Source organism: Barbatula barbatula, assembly GCF_947034865.1.
Source record: "Barbatula barbatula genome assembly, chromosome: 4".
Lineage (NCBI taxonomy): Eukaryota > Metazoa > Chordata > Actinopteri > Cypriniformes > Nemacheilidae > Barbatula > Barbatula barbatula.
In genome coordinates, this window is record NC_136768.1 from 4,749,594 (window position 1) to 4,768,912 (window position 19,319).

Below are 19,319 nucleotides of genomic sequence, written 5' to 3' on the forward strand. Positions count from 1 at the left end.
ACTCGGTCTCTCTGTATTGATATGATGCAGTTCTGCACTCGATGCGCTCTGGTTCCACACTCTCAGTCTTTTTTAACTCTAGGAGAAGTTCAACTTTACGCGTAATCCAAGACGCACCTTGACTGACCGCAACGGAGCACAGGCGCAGGTGGACAGTGCATGTCTATGACATGTAAGGACTAAGAATAATGGATTCTTGTGTTAAACGTGTTTAAGCAGGACAGCCGAAGAGAAGCGGGAAATTAAAGCTGCGTTCTTATCGGTCTCAGTAACGCCGAGGTGTGCAGCGGCAGGTGATGTGAATGCGGGCGCGTCGGGGCTCAACTGGTCTCCAAGTGGAGCGATCTCTCCAAGAACTTTTGCACGAAGTAGAAACAGAATTTATCTTTCTCTAAGACTCGCATTTTGAAGCAGGAACATCGATTTTTAAGAAGTCCTTATGACAATTCTTAATTTTTTTATTTAGCAATTATTGTTTATTACGCGAAGCATTTTTAATTAACAAATGCATCGACTTTAAGGTGAAAATCGAATATTGCTTTGTGCAAAACATCCCAAAACTTCTGCAGGGCTTGCTTTAAGTGAGAGCACTGACTCGGTTTTGCGCTTATCGAGATCATCCGAATCCCGTTGGCTCGTATGGGACTGAGGCACTCATCGCGGTGCCTGCTGCTGCGGAGAAAGATGGCGGAGGCGGACAGCTCGGAAGTAAGTCAAAGATTTCATAAGTAACACATAATAAAATCCATACGCATCAAACGGCATTAAAACACAAACATCGCATAGTCATGCATGCATTTAATACAATTTGTATTTGTTGTTCTGGTGGAGGTCAGAGAATCTGTGTCCGATGTAGTGTATAGCTATGTAGGCTAAAGGATGGCAAGACACGGGAAGGGCAGAACATAAGCAATTCCTCCAATAAGGTCCTGAACGAACAGATCCCTCACTATCGACATATATGTGCGGTATAAGATATTTGAAATGCTTGAGGTGCATTGGTTTAACAAAATCATATGAAGACATTCGATGAATATAAACCTAAAAATAACATTGTAATTTGACAAAGTCTTGCAAAATTGCTTCTGGAGAATACAAAGCTGGACATTTGCTTACTGAATAACCTCCAGTTTGTCTTCTTATAGTTTATGAATAGCCGCCAGGTCGCTGTCCGTGGTGCTGCAGTACATTGCGTCCCACTACTCGTTAGCATATTCACCGTTGCACACCTGATTTGAATCTATAGGTTGCCTCGGTTTAATTAATAAATAATATGGCTATGCAATAAAATCTTATATTTTGGATCGAACCTGTACAGTAGTTGTACAACTGGGTATTTTCGAATTATGTTTTAGGTCCAGCACTAGTGTTGTAATAAGGTTCCATATAAATAAATTTGACCTTGTGCCCTTGTAGATTTATTTGATAACTCTCTTTAGCAGCACCGGCAGCAGAAGCAGCAAAAACAACGCATTTCCACCGTGCCCTTGTCTCAATCCCTTCAACCATCTCCACTACCAAAGCCGGTGACCTCCGTTCATCATGTTCCTCACCCCCTACACACGCCACATGTCTCTTCACTATCTGCTTGTCCGGGCCGAGGCAAAATGGCCAAGCTGCTCAACCCAGAAGAGATGACATCCCGGGACTACTACTTTGACTCATATGCCCACTTTGGAATTCATGAGGTAATAAAATGTCCACTTTAAAGCACAATGGTGAGAATCACAGTAAAAGCTTCTCCTAAATTACTTGGGCATTGAAAAAGCATGCTAATATTTTAGAGACAAAAATGAATTGTAATAAAAAAAAGAGTTCTGATCAAATCCCTGTTCTTTTATTATACATTGTGGGCAGTCATGTAACATATTAAATGTGTCACCAAAACCATTCATACTATATATTTTCTTACCTTTCCAAACAGAGAGTAGCACCCTTGTATTCAGGCCCACTTGGAGCAAGAGGGTCAAATTGGATCTGTCTTCAGATAATAGAAAATTTCTTGATAACAGAGAAAGAGGGACAAGATTAAGTCGAAGAAAGAGAGCAAGGAAAAGAGAATTAGAGCGAGGGGCGGTTGGAAAGATGTGTATCAGTTAATCCCAGCAGGCTAAATGGAGAGCTGTCTCTATAAAAAGAATCTTGGAGACATTGTGCTTTGTGTCCTATTTATTGTCCTCCATAGTGGAGTCCGATAAAACAGGTCTGGATATGGGAGAAAATGATGGAAAAAATGAATAGTACGCCTAGAACTCAAATTCTAAAGGGATCTCACATCGCCCAGCGTGATGTATACAGTCAAATAATTTGTGGTTTCAATTATGGTCAAAAGACTTTCAATTCAATAATGTTTCATGATTTATTTTGTTCTCACCAACAGGAGATGCTAAAGGATGAGGTCAGGACACTAACCTACAGAAACTCTATGTATCACAATAAACACATCTTTAAGGACAAGATTGTTTTAGACGTGGGCAGCGGAACGGGAATCCTCTCCATGTTCGCCGCCAAGGCCGGTGCCAAACACGTGTATGGGGTGAGGAAGGAAATTACTCAGTACAAGCATGTTAATTGTTGTATACAACAGCTTATGGATAACAAGACTATCATTTACAGAAGTGTATAGTTACAATGTTCTGTGAACACACACAAACTGCTTATATGAATTATGAGAGAGATATGCTTATAATATCAGAATGGTTATTGCTTCTCTGGTCTGTAGCTAGATAACACTCCATTGATCCACCCACTGTGTCCAGTCCTTTCATTTCGTTTTTACTAAGACACAAAAAGAACATTTTGTGTGAAGTAAATAGCTTTTATCTTTATTATGTAACTGATTTTTATATTTTCTCATGCCTTACATAGGCATTTTTAGCGTAGTTAAAGATTTTTTTCATGCCCAACCCCATTCGCATCTCTGGCTACACCTCAGTGAGAACTTCAAGTCTAGCTCACTAAACTGCACTGAACTTGGCAAGAAATAACGCTTAAAATGGGACAAATACACCCATAATACATAAGCTGAAACAATGCTCTATGATTCCCTATTCAAACCAATTAAATAAAAAAACGATGCTTTATGTCTATATCGATTGAGAAGGTTTGCAAGATGTTTTTTCAACGTCAAACTAAGTATTGCTTTATTTTGCAGATTGAATGCTCCAGTATATCAGAGTATTCTGAGAAAATCATCAAATCAAATCACTTAGACAACGGTAAGACAATTAGCGAAAAGTGTTATACGTTTTTCCTGTTGGCAATTTGAGATTGACACAGGAAATATAGTCACTTCCTCTAGTGTATGCTGTGATGGCAGAAGTTGTTTAGGAGTCCACAGCAATCCTCATTAACACTCCGAGTGAGAAGTGGGAGAGAGGAGTCACTTTACACACACACACCCGCACACGCATAAACACACACATTTCGCGCTTCGACTTTTGCTACTCTTATGGCCATATATCAGTTGCAAAACTGATTTGTGCACTTGCAACTCAGTAGCAGCGAGGGGCGGGAGAGGCGGGGGTGGGTGGCTGCAATAGAGTCGTTTTATTGGTTGGCACCTAGCCAATGAAATCGTGCTTCTTTTCTACGCGATGACGTCACAACACCCGCAGCCTCGCATTCGCAACACTTTGCTTGTCATCGCGATGGCGGGATATAACGATCCGAGGGTTAGTGTGGTGAGGAAGGCGGGACGAGAGCCGTGACGCGGGGCCGGTGAGTGATAAGTGCAAGCAGCTGTGCGCGCACCGGTCTCGCGTCTTATCACGGAGGAGATTGGGAGCTTAAAAGGACGATCGGCAGGACTGATGACGAGATAGGACCGGGCCCGAACATGTGTTTAGTTTATGTGTATGGTTTATGGCCAGCAGTCTACCGTGAGGTGGCTGCCGGTTACTTCCGTGTTTATTGTTTATTTAATTAAAGTTTTATTGTTTGAATTTTCGCCGGTTCCCGCCTCCTTCCTTCACTTCTATGGAACTTTATTACAGTAAGTTTTTCTTTTTATACAATATTTGTTATTCAAATTATTACATACATCACATATAACATACCGTGTAAATACAGTTGACATTGTGTGAGATGTCTTTGTTATGACAACTTGACATAAACCAATACATTATAACCTGTCAGTGTCTTTGTCATAACAGCTTGACATTACTAAGACAACATAACCTGTCACAAATATGTCATAAACATGACATAGCAGATTAAGTATCAAACTTAAGAAACCACTTAGCTTTATGGGTTAACATTACATTAAACTGTCAGCTGGTTGGTTTTGACATTGGCTGTCGTAAGGCCATTATAACATTTTAATGACAAATTAAATTTGTACCACTGTAGTTGAGGTCAAGAAAAATATTCATGTCACAGTTATAATTGCCTCATGACAGCCAATGTCAAAACCAACCACATGACAATTTACAATTTATGTTGTCTTAGTAATGTCAAGTTGTTATAACATATACACTGACAGGTTATAATGTATTGGTTTATGTCAAGTTGTCATAACAAAGACATCTCACACAATGTCAACTGTATTTACACGGTATGTTATATGTGATGTATGTAATAATTTGAATAACAAATATTGTATAAAAAGAAAAACTTACCCTCGGATTGTTATATCCCGCCATTGCGATGATGACAAACAAAGTGTCGCGGCTGCGGGTGTCATGACGTCATCGCGTAGAAAAGAAGCCCGATTTCATTGGCTAGGTGCCAACCAATAAAACAACTCCATTGCAGCCACCCTATCCCGCCCCTCGATGCTACTGAGTTGCAAGTGCACAAATCAGTTTTGCAACTGATATATCGCCATAAGAGAAGCAAAAGTCGAAGCGCGAAATTTGAACTTGCAGTGACAGACTTGAGAAGTTGCAAGTGCCTATTTGAGGTTGTACTGCGAATGTGAATGTAAGAAGAAATGCAAATATGTATTTCAAGTTTGTGTCTGTCATTTTACACATTTGTGAATACTTGTCTGCAGCTTCAAATTCAGAATACAGGTTTGTGACTATTGTCTGCGAGTGCACATCTCAGCGTTCAACTTCAGATTTTTAATTTACAGGTTTTCACATCGAAGCTGTGAGTGTAAATTGTAGCATACAAGTGCAAATATTTATTGTACAAGGTCTCAAATTCACATCTACGTGCTCTCGAGTTTTGCTACTATTCTACCTTCATAGGAAAATATCATCAATAATCAATCAGCGTGGGTTTAAATTGTGATTCTTTGCTAAGAATATTGTTACTTTTAAAGTCAAGCTCACAATATATCACGTGATTCCATTATTAAAAATATGTTAATATGTTAAATTATTTAATATGAAAGAAATTTATAGTAATGAATAACTTGAAATTCAATGAATATGCCATCAGTTGTTTTTTTCACATTACAGTAATGAGACTGATGCTTTTTTGGATTACGGTAGATATTCTTGTGTTTTTTGGGGTGAAATGTGACCTGGGCGTGATTATTGAATAAGCCTCAATCTCCTTCATCTTGTAGTTATTACAATCATTAAAGGGAAGGTGGAGGAGACCGAACTGCCAGTGGATAAGGTGGACATCATCATTTCAGAATGGATGGGCTACTGTCTCTTCTATGAGTCTATGCTGAACACAGTCATCTACGCCAGGGACAAATGGCTGGTCAGTTAGTGTTTGATAAACACAGTCTCAAGGTTCATGCCTGTCTGACTAATTTAAATGTGAAGCATGTGTCCATGCTGAAAATGATCAGTTCTAATGGGAATGGGTGGCTAGGCCTTGGGCTGCTGAGATAGTCTGCTGAATGCAAATTTAGATGTGTTGATGCCAGCCCATTGTTTCGGCTTAGGGTTATTTTTATGGTGGGCTGAACAGGATGCAAATGAGAAAATGAAGGGATGGATACAAAAACAAAACATGTGATATAAATGTGAATATTATATCATTATATAAATGTAATATCAATTACTCTTATATAAGAATTCTTCTACATGCGATTTTTATGTTTGCATATCAAATTTTACACTGAAATATTGATTTTGAATAAGCTCTTATGACTCTTGTTTCAGAAACCTGGAGGCTATATGTTTCCAGACAGAGCAACATTATATGTCGTCGCCATTGAGGATCGGCAATACAAAGACTTCAAAATCCACTGTAAGTATGCAAGTGTGCACACTTACTGCCATGAGATCACTACAGGTGTTGTATTGAATGAACATTTATCATCTGTCTCTGTCTTGGCTGCCATCTGTTGGACCTCCTCACTTTCACATTTGGCTTGAAGAATAGAAATTCCTATCAGGTTTTATTACTCCCCCCAGCAAGGGCTCTCCGTTACGTTCTCCCCATCCCTCTCTCTCTCTCCTTGTTTAGGATGAAAGCATGAGCTTCGCCTCAGTCTAACATTCACGTGAGGGGATATAATCAAATGCTGCCAGACACAAAGTAGGCAAGCATCTATTTTAGGGCCAAATGGAGACAAGCAGACGCAGTTTGTGAAAAATTCACTTTTTGGGCACATCCAAGTTTTATAATGTCTATAAAAGGACATATCCATTCTGCTATTTCTAATGCAGGGTGGGAGAACGTGTACGGTTTTGATATGACGTCCATTCGGAACGTGGCGATGATGGAACCACTGGTGGATGTAGTGGATCCCAAACAAGTCGTGACCAACTCCTGCCTTATTAAGGTACACACGCATGTACCAGATCAGATCTGAATCACACAAACTGACTATGCGATAAGCTGATTTGGAACACATGTAGCGTAGGCGTTACATAACCGATTCTCAGTAAAGAGCCGCTCGATAGCAACGTGGTATGTGTTCCCTCTTAACACATGTGGAACACTGGTCATTTTATTACAAATGAAAATATTTGTGTCCTCAAGGGATATAATCATATAATTATTATGTATGCAATTTAAAACAATATTTGGTAACACTTTACTTGAAGCATATACAGTATGTATAATGTATCATAAAAGTAGTTTTAATGTATTTATTATGCCTTGTAATGCATCTTATATAATGTCTCATGAATAATTGTAACTACAGTTTGTACATTATTACACTTCGCATTTTGGTTATAATTCTTTACAACAACATTAAATGTATTACAACATGCGTTATGAACTATTATTATGCATCATTTAATAACTCTTAATAATGCATTAAAATGAAAGGCTTTAAGCAAAGTCTTACCCTATATTTTTATCTTAGTTTATATTGGACTACAGAGTCTATTACTGTAAAAAAGAAAATTACAAATGATCTGACCACAACATTATTTAAGTTTATATTATTTTATAACATCTCCATTATATTTTCTTGACTCAATTCTTTTTTTAATCTCTTAAAAACGAAATAATTTATTCTCCAATTACGGTTATAAAATTGTTTAAAGTGCAGTGGGGGCTGGCATCCTAAAATTATTTTGCACCATGCTTTACTATTGTAACTACATAAAGGGAGGTACAGTTTTTAATCTGTGTATCAGTAAAGACATTTTTGAAAAGGTGACAAAGCAGAGTAGAGAAAGAAAGATAGAAAAAGAGCAGAACAGCCACTGGCAACTAAAGCTATGGAGACAAAAGAACTGAGAGAAAGAGCTACACTTTCAATGTGCTTCTGACAATCACCTGATGGTTATAAACCTTTGAAGCGAAAAATGATTTTTAACCTCTTTGTTTGCTTTACTAAATGAAACCTGGAACTGAATGAATGAAAGAATCAAAGCTGGCACAGATCTGTAGTTGGCCCACAGAATAATACGATCTTTGTTCACCAAGTCCAATATCTGTGACCAACAATATGATTCAGCAAACACAGGCATCTATACAGCCAAATCGAACAATACAGTCTTTGAAACCGGATCTGTGACTTGTGGTTTAAGGCTATATGACGTAGACCACATTGCTATCGGGGTAAATGAAGCCAAGCGTTTCTCTCAGTCGTATCAGGACTGTCTCTTACCATGAAATAATGGATCAATTTCACACCAAAAACACTGTAAAATATATATAACAATATGCCAAGAAGTGAAGCATGTGTACTTCTGTGAATTTTTAGGAAGTGGATATCTACACCGTGAAGCCTGAAGATCTGACCTTCACCTCAGCCTTCTGCCTACAGATTCAGAGGAACGACTATGTTCACGCTCTCGTCACATACTTCAACATCGAGTTCACAAAGTGTCACAAGAAAACAGGCTTTTCAACAGGTTCAATCTCACTTATTTAAAACCATACATGTCTTACCGCTACATATACACTACTAGTCAACAATTTGACTTATCTCTTAATATATAAAAAAACGTTGACCTGTAGGCTTATTTTTGTGAAGAAAAAAGTAAAACAAAAACTATATTTCAGTATTTAAAGAACAATATCCATGATACTTTTTAAACTAGACCAAATGGTTTAATGTTTAAACGAAAAATGTGTTTAGATTGTAGTGTAAACTGTGCTAACTTTGCTGATTATTCACTAAATAATGAATGTACAAATTCTCTTTAAGCTCCTGATGCTCCCAGCACTCACTGGAAACAGACAGTATTTTATCTGGAGGATTACTTAACTGTGAGGAGAGGTGAGGAAATCCTGGGCAGCATCACTGTAAAGCCCAACAAAAAGAATGAGGTGAGACCGTAAAAGCGTTTGTGTGTGTGTGTGTGTGTGTTGGGGGGGTGGAATGTGAAAAACATCAGTACTGCCAAGAAAATTTGTTAGAACTGGTATACAAATACATACCGTAGGAGGCACAGCAAACTAAAAATGAAGTGCTAACAAACTCCATTTCTTTCAGCGTGACTTGGATTTCACCTTCGAGCTAGATTTTAAAGGGCAGCTATGCGACGCGGCCATCTCTCACGACTACAAAATGCGGTAAAGGCCGAGCTGTGATCCTGTGTCGGGGAACGGTTTCCCACAGATTCAGCAGAGAGACAGACTGCGTTACCTCACTGCCTCTGTCTGGATACAAGAGAATGAACCGCGGGGCCCTTCGATGATGTCATCAGTGCCGGTCCAGCACTTAAAGCAATAGCGCCATCACTCTGTCACGCTTTGAACAGGACACACAGGATAGACTGAAAAAAATCACTTTGAATGTAACTGATAATGAGTTTGAGAATGTTCTGGTTTGTTTATTGTAGTATTATAAGATAGAAACGCACCACTGTTGAACAGTACAGTATATGAAGAAAAAATATAATACAACACTGCCTCATAGAATAAAAGAGATGTTAAAAAAAAGAGCATGATACACTGTTAGATCTACAGTAGACGGCTGTTTGTTGTTTTGATGTTTTGCCTATTTAAGTACATTTGATATCTTTATTGCTTTAGTGTTGGTAAATAATGTGACCACTGGAATGTCTTCTATTCTTTACTTAATTTATTGTTCAGTTTATTTTATTTTTTATTAAAGATTCACAGAGAGCAGCTAAACCATTTTAAATCATTCTTATCGATAGCAGGATGTAAAGATAACATTTTAAGTAATATTGAGAATTTAGCTTGATGCATCATTGGTAAAGTTTTCCTGTTAAATGATGAGGTGATCGTCACAAACAACCAGCTCGAAGCAGCAAAATAGTTGCACTTGAAGTTGCAGAGCAGTTCAGTTGAAGATAATGAAACAGGCTTGATGTTTACCACCAATTCAGCCAATGTTCTCGCCACAACAATATCATTGAGAGAGTTATCAATTGAACTGACTCTGCAAATATTTACTGATTGAAATAAGTCGTTTCAGCAGAGCAATATTTTAGAAGAGTTGTATGAGGCTATGGGAATGCTAAATAAACAGAAAAATGTGTTATTTGTGTTATTTGATTTTATCACTCATCTAGTTGTGGTAGTAAACAAATGAACCCCGTTTCTCTGTTTTTATAGTCACTGAAATATAAAGCTTCATTGAACACATGTTCCCCATTTAACATACAAAGCAATTGGGATCCGGTACAAAGAATATTATTATTATCGAGGTTTGGCAATATGTCCTGATACTCTACAATACTTGTTTTACATTTATACATGAATGGCAAGACAGATAAATAGTGCTTTTTGAAAAATAGACCTTTTAACCTTTGTTGCACAGGTGAATTTCCTCTCTCGGCCTCTTAAACTGACAGTGAGTTATTTACAAAATTTAGAGATGTGATGAGATGTTTATGGTGTTTCCACCAGTTCACGAGCAGCAGGTATCCAGAGGTGTGTGAGTGTATGTTTGGTCACTTGCAGCATGTTTTTTTCTTTACTGGCTGATCCACAAGTCTGACGGTGTTGACGCAAACCTTGTCCTCCTGTTCCCTCAAGACTCTACAAACATATAAGAATGCATCCAATCAAAATAATATACACAAATGCAATATTAAGCAAGTCAAATATTCGGTTGCTGTTATTAAAAATGCTGTTTTCAACAAGAAGCATGTAAAAACATCTACGCTCGGATGACAAATGTCAATACACAAAATATACACATACAATCTTGGCCAATATCTTTGCATTATATAACAAAGTAAAGGACTGTTTTGTTGTTTAACTGTTGTCGCAGATGAAACTCGGTTCAACATCATCTGTTTGACTTGAGGGCCCAAAACACTTCTGCTGCCCCTGTTTGTGTGTGTGGTGAGATTTTATCTCTCAGATTTTGGCAGGCTAAATGTGCAAGAAGTAATTTTTTCAAAGGCCTTCTGAAAGCGTTTGACTATAAATAGGCCTAATAAGATTTACAAGACCAAACACACAGATAATAAAATGCATATCACACTTTGAACATAAGAAACCACATACATTTCAGCTTTGCATCCTGAGAATCTTTGCAGCTAGTCAGCTGTCTCACTTTTTTGCGCTCTCTTTATACAGAATGTGGTTTGCAGCAGTGAGTGAAGCATTACAGAGATGACGGCAAAACATAATGTAACAACATTCAGTAACAGCTTGTGTTCGTGTTTGTTCAAAGCTTACTCGGCCAGATGTGTCAGGGCCTCAACCACATTATCTCCAGTATAGGCACTGCATTCGCTGAACATCAGATGTGTTCCCTAAGAGAGAGAGAAAGAGATTATTTAACATTAATAACATTTATTTATCTGTGCAAGATAATGTAAACCTACGAAAGCATTTTAATGGCCACAGAAGGCGTCCACACCTGAGCTAGCATCTCTGCCTCCTTCATCTGCACCTCCCTCTCATCATCCTTGTCCGATTTGTTGCCGAGGAGCATGATGGGAATAGGGTCGCACACCGCCTCTTGTATACTGGCCAACCAGGACCGCACTGACCTGAAACTATCTCCCGCTGTGATGTCATAAATGATCACCACACCGTCTGCCTTGCGGAAAAACTGCTTGGTAATGCTGCGGTACCTGCAGGATGCGTGATGTCAAATATTTGTTTTAATTAAACATGTTATACAATTTTTTAAATGCGTGTTATGTGTGAGATTCACCTTTCTTGGCCTGCAGTGTCCCATAACTGCAGAGCCACGTAACTGTCTCCTAAATTCAATGTCCGTACGCTGTAGTCAATGCCTGCACAACAGAACAGAGTTGAAATTGATCATTTCCTAATTTATCCTCTTTAATGGATGTTGTCAAGGGAAACATGAATGAACACAGGGGGTGCTAGTGAGTAATCTCTTGTATGTAAAATACAAACTGTGCAAGTGAATTGATGGTGTTTGACATAATCTGCAGTGCAATGTGCACCAGTGCTCAAATGCAGGGAGTCTGACCTCTACATCCCTTTCATGTGATGGCGGCTTAAGCCTTTAGCATACTGGGCTTTAGTTAACACACAAATTTAAACACAACACACTGAAAAGCCTCTTAGAACACGTGCACATATTCCATCCAGGAAGTCAGAGGTTGAGAACTTTGTGGTAGGAATGCATGTTAGAACAAAAGACAGGCAGCGGTAATTCAGCAGCAGTAAAAAAGGCAACACATATTAGATGATATGGTTTGTTCTAGTCCATAAGCACAGAACTCCAATACATATACTAAAATACAAATTACAATGTAGTACTACAATACTTGAAAAGCTCGATGCTCGTGTTGCGATTAATGTTGTGATTTAATCACTTCCAAAGAGCATCCAAATTATAAAGATCACTCAAGACCTCAAGAGATTGAATCATGTTGGGGTGCTTTCCCAGACAGAGATTAGTTTACACCAGGACTAGGCCTTAGTTACATTTTTTTAGTCTTTTTAAAGAAATACCTCACAAAACACAAGACTGCTGTGCATCTCGAGACATAACAATCGCACTGATATATTTTAATATATGTCAGTGTAAGTTGTTTTCGATCAAGAACCCATAACAGTTAAGTTAGTCTGGGACTAGTCTTAAACCCTGTCCGGGAAATCGCCCCTATATGTATAAAGTGGATTTTGTATTCATTTTGACACTAAAGTTAAAAGAAGTTGTGGTTACGTGACTCACCCACAGTGGCTGAGGTTGCTGAGTGGAAGTGTCCGTCACAGAAGCGTCGCAGGAGAGCTGTTTTGCCCACGTTAGAATTTCCCACCAGAATCACCTTAAAGAGACGTTGAGGGGCCGCAGCTGCGCCTTCTGCAGGAGACTGCAGCCACAAATAAAGTGACACGTTCAAATAAAAATGAAAGCCAAGATGTGTTGACAATTGTAAGCACGGGCAATGATACAATTTACTATATAACATATAATTTAAGATTTTAAAAGTTTTATGTTGTATTTTACTTATATAAATGATTTGCTCCTGTACCTTTAAGATTAAAGTCAATCATCGTTGTTATGATTAGATAGCCTATTTGAATATAAAATGAGGGCCTAAATAATGTTAATGATATAAATATATGACCGCCCACATTTTTATAAGCTCCTAGCCTTGCAACCATAAAGATTTTGGAAAGACAACTAGTTTCAATAAATGATTGTAAATGTAGTTTTACATTGTAAACATTTTAAGCATATGTTGAATCTTCTATTCCATGGTAAGTGTATATGTAGTTTATATACCATTTAAGCAGTCACACACCTGCCGGAGGGTTTCTTTACCAACAGGTTCACCCCGTGCAGAAGAGGGCATGTTCCCTCTGATCCATTTCTTCTTGGAAGGCTTCTTCACCCTCACTGTTGGTGGAGAATCAGCAGAAGCCAGAGATGCACTGGAGGTGTACATGGGGCTCCTCTGTAGATCGGCCTGACCGTCCTCATCTCCACCCCGCTCCTCATCTTCCTCACTCAACTGATGGTGCAGAAGGTTGGTGTCTCCTTGCAGAAGGTGAGGCAGGTGGTCCTCTTCGATGGATATGACCCTTCGGAGAGGCCAACCATCTGGGGGCGCATCTTCCACATCCACCCCAACATTTTCACCTTCTGTGTCCCCAGGTACCTTGTCTGGTCGCCTGTCCACCTCGACCTTCCCATCATCCCCTGTGGTGAAGGGGGTGTAGCATCCGTGTGCTACAGACTTCCTGTTAGAGCTATGAGTAACTTCCTCTGTGTCAACTTCTCTGAAAGTGGCAGAAGGGAGTTAATATCTGTTTCTGTCTTATTACACCACTAATATTCATGATAAGCATGCAAACCTCTCTCACTTTCTGACTGATGATTGTCTCTCAGTGTATTTTGTTGACGTTGTGCTCGGCCTTTGTTTTTGTGACGATTTCTTAATCGAATTGCTGCGTTTCTGTCATGGAGCACAAAAAAAATAATGTATAAATGCAAAAAAATGTACAAAACTAAATTAAAATAGCATAGCATTGATAAACTTACCAGAAAGTTAATGTCTCGCTCATCTCTTAAATGCTTATTCATTTCTCTGTTGGTAAGAATGATAAAAACAGTAAAAACAATAAAGAACTGTAAAATATAAGATTAGCTGGTTGTCCATATAAGGCTCACCTAAGTAGATCTAACTGTTTCATCAAACTTTGTTTTTCTCTCTGCAGTCCTTCTGTAACTCTGTACATCTCCCTGCAAAATTAAAAAATATTTGTGTGTTTGTTTCTAAGCCAAACAGACGGACACAAAAATACGCACATGCATAGACTGACATCTCTCTCTCCTGATGTAGTCGAGATGCATGCTCCTGCTGAAGTCCCAGCTGCTCCTGCGCCAACATCAGCTCCTGGCAGGTGTGCGCCAGCTCATGAGACAGCTCCTCATTGGTCATTTTTAGTTTGACGTTCTCCAGCCGGCTCTCTTGGTGCTCACTGTGAAGCTCATGGCATTGTCCTTCCAACTGATCAGTTCAAACAACGATGTCAGTTTGATGAAAACTGTTTGATATTCTGTCTCAACCACCAATATGTATTAACTTAAACAATGGAGCACTCACCCTTCTTTGTTTCTGAAAAAGTTGATCCAGGTCCTGTTCTTTACTGCGAAGCTGATGTTGGAGGTCCTGGCTGCGCAGGTGCAGACTTTCAGAATCCTAGAAGAGAGAAAGTTGAATATATAAATACTGGATTTAAATTAATTCAATTCATTATTAAAGATTTAAGACACGTGTCCACTGCAACAAAGACAACCTTAAAGGGAAAGTTCATCCAAAAGACTATTTGTTGGATAAACCCCTTGATGCACCATCTCGTTTTCAACATTTGTGTTGCAAACCTGCATGACTTACTTTCCTCTGTGAAATACAAAATGAGATAAGCAGAATGTTGGAGCGTGACAGCCTCAGTCACCATTTACTTTCATTGTATGAACATTAGATGCAATGAAAGTGAACGGCAACCGGGTCAGTCAGTCTCATTCTGTCTTTTGTGTTCCACAGAAGAAAGCGAGTAACTATTTTTATAATAAAAACACTTTCAAAAAAGGAAGTATTCGGTTATTATTGTTAAAACTAACTGGACAGGGAAATGCCACTGTACGCTTCAACAAGATTGTCAAAATAGGAACTAAGAGAACAAAGTGATAAAATATGCAAGTGTTATATAGCCTACCTTCAGAATTGCTCTGTCTTTCTCATTATTGATCTGCAGTTCCATTTCCTCATACAATCTACAGATTTCACTGTCATGTGTGGCTGCATTCCTGCAGGAAAGAGCAAGGCATTGGTATAATTGACAAATATTTGTGGAGCCTTGCATTATATTGTTTACTTTTGACGGATGTCTTGAGATGTCTCAACAATAGAAAAAACTACTTTTAAAAGTTCTGATCACACTGTTGCCAAATAAATTGTTCTGACCCAGATTTGATAACAATATATTTTAGGGGCAAAAAAACACCTTTAGTTAAAGCCTAGTGGTCACCAAATAAGCATAGAGCAGCATTCTATAGAGAATTACAATAAGCCGTCTAAACTGTGGGAGCAGGCATTACTCTCAAATAATATAAACAGAGAAGGACGTAAAGAATATCAGCTCTATGTTTTAAACATCGGTCTTATGTTAACAGAGAATCGACATGTCACCTCTTAAGCACGCCCTCAATCTCCTTCCTCTCTTGTTGTGCCTCTTTGATCTGATATGTGACACGAGCCAGAAATTCCTCAAAGTTGGACAAGAGGTGAGGTTCATCTTTCCTGAGCTGACTCCATAAACTGCGGACCTCACTAGGGCTGAAAAAGAGTCAACAGTGCTTAACTGTTACCGTTTATAATAGAGATGGCCGATAATCATCACCGATGCTTCTTTAGCATTGGAAGTCGATAACAGATATATTTGCCGATAAACAGTATCTAGATATTAATGTAACATTTCCTAAGACTGAAACAAAAGGAAAAAAGTGGACAACTGCTTGTATTTGAAAACATTAACTGCAGAAAACAAATATACCAAGCCTACTTTACACTTGTTAAAGATTATTTAACCTTCAAACTTTTCTGGTATATTTTTTATTCAACAAACAAATCAAAGATGCTCTTCCCGAGCAACCCAGAAACATTTTCTTAACAGCCACAAGTCTAACAGGTCTCAATACAGACAGCAGTCTGATTCAAACAATATGCTTTTGTTCCTATAATGGACACATTCATAAATACTGTATCTACATACTGTACCTACATCAACAATGTTTTGCTAATAGCAGTAAGTGAATGGTCATGACAGACGGATAGTTCTGTACTGTTATTGAACTGTGAGCAGGGTGCCGCTGAAAAGTTTAACCAGAGGAAATTATTTATCGGCTATAATATATCCGCCTAAATTATATTATAGGCCGATACCGATTACATTGAAAATGACCATTTATCGGCAGATACCAATATGGCCGATAATTTATCATGCAGTCCTAGTTGGTAATGATGTAATGTCAATCATATATGCGTAAAACCAAGCAAAACACTGATACTGACTCCTCAAAGACATTGCTGTCCATCAACATGCTGAAATGCCTCTCTTCCTCGTCTTCATTTCCTGATACGAATTCATCCCAACGGCTCTGATGAAGATCACCAGAGACATTCTGAGAAGGAGAGAGAATTAGATCCTCCGTCACCGAGATCCGCCGTCCATGTAGAAATTTACCTTGGGTACAAAATGAACACACTTACAATTGTTTCATTGTGAAGAAATGTGATGTAAATATGCACCACAAAACAAATCCAACATATTATATAACCTCAACTTTATACATTGGTATAAATGTTGAAATATTTTAGTGAGACAATTCTACCATGTCATGTGAAAACAAGGCATAAACTGCAAGGTGAAGAAACTTGATAATAAACTCACTGAATCCAGAGGAGAACTCTCCCATGGTGAGACAGCCATTTTTGTCAAGGTCTAGCGAGTCAAAAACATTCTCGAGCTCCTCAGCAGTTAGTGGCAATTCTTTGTGTAGCCTCTAAATGGAGACCATGAGGGCATATATTTGAATACCAAAGACAAATGTAGGGAAAGATTAAATATTTTACTTATTTTACTTTTTACTATATACAGATCTTATCTACAGTTAAGACGGAAAGCAACATCAGTAAGAGATGTTTCTCGACGGGAGTCGAGATGGCAGTACATGTTTAATTCAATGTTCAAGCCTTCCAGAAATCAGCCCATATATAAAAGAAAGAAAACAACACTTTTGAGCTGACTTTACCCTCATATCGGTGCTTGTGATAAAGCCCTTTCCCTCGCTGTCACAAATCTGGAAGAACTCTTCCGTCCTGTCCAGCATAGCTATGTCTCCACAGCTTGATTCTTTGCTATCCAAACTTTGTCTTGGCTGTGGTTGGAGATCCTGCTGCTTCCCATCTTCATTTGTGTTATCACTGCTGTTTCTTTTGGCTCCCGCCTCTGACATTGTATTGACTTTGTCCACCCAGTACTGCTTTTTGTGGCCACTACTGAATGGGCCGGAATGCAAGAATGTTTCTGAAAAATGTAAAGGGCATCATTTACTGTCATTAACAGGTGTCCTGCTTTGGGCACCTGTTGGAGGAAACAAGATAACAATTCGTGGAAGGGTCCAGGGAATGATAAGTCAATAAGCAGTTAAAGGAGTAGTTCACCTTCAAAATGAGAATTCTGTCATCATTTAATCACCCTCTTGTCATTTCAAACCTGTATGACTCTCTTTCTTCCGCAGAACACAAAAGAAGACACAGCCCCCCATTCGCTTGCATTGGTTTTATGTCCATACAGTAGAAGTGAATGGGGGGCTGTGCAGTTCTGTCAAGAAATTTTTTTTCTAAATATCTTCTTTTGTGTTCTGCAGAAGAAAGAAAATCATACATGTTTGAAATGACAAGAGGGCATGTAAAGGATGACATCATTTTTGTTTTGAAAGTGAACTACTCCTTTAAACGTGTTAAATCTATACATATCATATGCATATATACTGCATGGAAATTGTGCATATTCACACCATGTGTTTCTGTCTCTGTAAATCTATGAAAAAAGTTAATCTCTGTGTAAAAATGTATAATCTAAAATATAGATTATTCAAATATAAAAAGTGTATATAATAAATTATGATCAAAGGGAAAATTTCACATTTGAACATTTTCACAACCTGCTGCAGTTACTCATGTTCAGTTCTGCTTTATTAGACTTCTCTGAACAACCTATGTGGTTAACAGACTTCCATCCTGTGGCACCATACTTACTCAGAATCAGAAAGTCTTCCAAGCCTTAGTCTTCAGTGTTGACATCATCAGTAACCAGACCCTGCTTGTCACATCCCACCAGTCGATGTCAAGAGGGGACAGGAAGAGGTTTTTGTGGTGAAATTTCCTGTTTGATCAGAAGCTAAACTTGAGGGGTTTCGATCATTTTTTTAACCATGAACAAAGTGCACATTATTTTGGTTAACTGATCTTTTACATGATTGACCAAGTCAGTTACAAGTAGAGCGACATTTTGCATCATTACTGTTGCATGTGAAACAATTATTTCAAGGATAGTAGTTAATGTCCATTGTTAATGCAATTTTAAGTTATTTAAGTGCAATTTACATTCACATGCAGCACATCATTAAGAGTGCGAGTTAGGAACTCATAAAAGTCTCAAACCAAAATAAAATACAAACACAGTTTTTCAGCACTTACCTGACCCGTCACCAGCAATAAAATAAGTGTTTATTCTCAAGTAAGGTAACAGTTTACAAGCAGACTGCATGTCATTGCGGGGGAGGAGCTTTGAATGTTCAGCACGAGAGCTAATTTCATGATGGTGATGTTGGCTCCCTCTTCTTTTTTTGTCAGCCCTGATTATTTATTGTGGTACGAAAAAACATTTCTCCCATATTTAAAATGGCATAATTTTAATAATTTTATATTTTGAAAACATCTTTTGTTCAAGTATCTTAAAGCAAATGAAAAAAAAATATTTAGAAACACAGCAATTTTTACCCAATAGACTAAATAAATAGGTATTGTACCTGTTACAAAGGATAGAGAATTTGATACATTTATTTAACAATAGGAAGCGCCCACATGAAACAAATTGCCGTCTGCTTGTGTTGTAATTGACTGCCATCTTCTGGATAAACACAGCATTGCACATTTGTACATCCAAATCAAATAAACCAATGGTTTATCAATACGTGTTTAGTAAAAGTCTTAATTTTTTTGTATTTTTACAAAAATGGTCTATTTCTCTCCATAGTAAAATTATGGGCAGGGGTGCATACATTTCTTGGCACAACACCGGAGCGGACATCTGTGTTGAAGGGTTTTGGGCTCTTCATGATGGTCGTGTGCGGTTGTCTAGAGAAAGAGATTGTGAGATGGACGTGTACATCCATCAGGTCTGGAGGAGAGTTCTGCTGGAGTTTCATTGAACTATTTGTGGTCTGCAGAAAGTTGGTTTAATTAACAAAACAGGTCACTCTCCTAACCATTACAATTGAAACCGAATGATAACTCTTCGCCTTT

General features: G+C 38.3%; 2 protein-coding genes across 3 annotated transcripts; one reads left to right on the forward strand and one right to left on the reverse strand.

Annotated features, from left to right (window-relative positions):
* Nucleotides 1–639: 639 nt before the first annotated feature.
* prmt8b (protein arginine methyltransferase 8b) lies at nt 640–9,154 on the forward strand (the record flags this gene model as incomplete). The annotated part of the gene is made up of 10 exons (XM_079454603.1): nt 640–708; nt 1,440–1,688; nt 2,381–2,536; nt 3,155–3,218; nt 5,519–5,661; nt 6,069–6,156; nt 6,579–6,694; nt 8,075–8,225; nt 8,522–8,643; nt 8,810–9,154. The coding sequence occupies 10 exons, from the start codon at nt 640–642 to the stop codon at nt 8,891–8,893; spliced, it is 1,242 nt and encodes a 413-aa protein (XP_079310729.1). The 3' UTR covers nt 8,894–9,154.
* Nucleotides 9,125–18,631, reverse strand: cracr2ab (calcium release activated channel regulator 2Ab). Of its 2 annotated transcripts, XR_013786528.1 has the most exons (19): nt 18,492–18,631; nt 18,051–18,177; nt 17,042–17,316; nt 16,681–16,792; nt 16,302–16,473; nt 15,420–15,566; nt 14,947–15,037; nt 14,334–14,429; nt 14,050–14,237; nt 13,898–13,969; nt 13,769–13,814; nt 13,591–13,682; nt 13,029–13,506; nt 12,455–12,593; nt 11,459–11,540; nt 11,159–11,375; nt 10,975–11,051; nt 10,093–10,326; nt 9,125–10,015 (listed from the first exon to the last, which is right to left on the reverse strand). XR_013786528.1 is itself a non-coding variant. In XM_079454602.1 (18 exons), the coding sequence occupies exons 3-18, from the start codon at nt 17,243–17,245 to the stop codon at nt 10,239–10,241; spliced, it is 2,301 nt and encodes a 766-aa protein (XP_079310728.1). In that variant the 5' UTR covers nt 17,246–17,316; nt 18,051–18,177; nt 18,492–18,529; the 3' UTR covers nt 9,430–10,238. The 2 variants fall into 2 exon arrangements, 1 of the variants encoding a protein (XP_079310728.1); XM_079454602.1 differs by having other exon boundaries at nt 9,430–10,326; nt 18,492–18,529.
* Between the last annotated feature and the right edge of the window lie 688 nt (nt 18,632–19,319).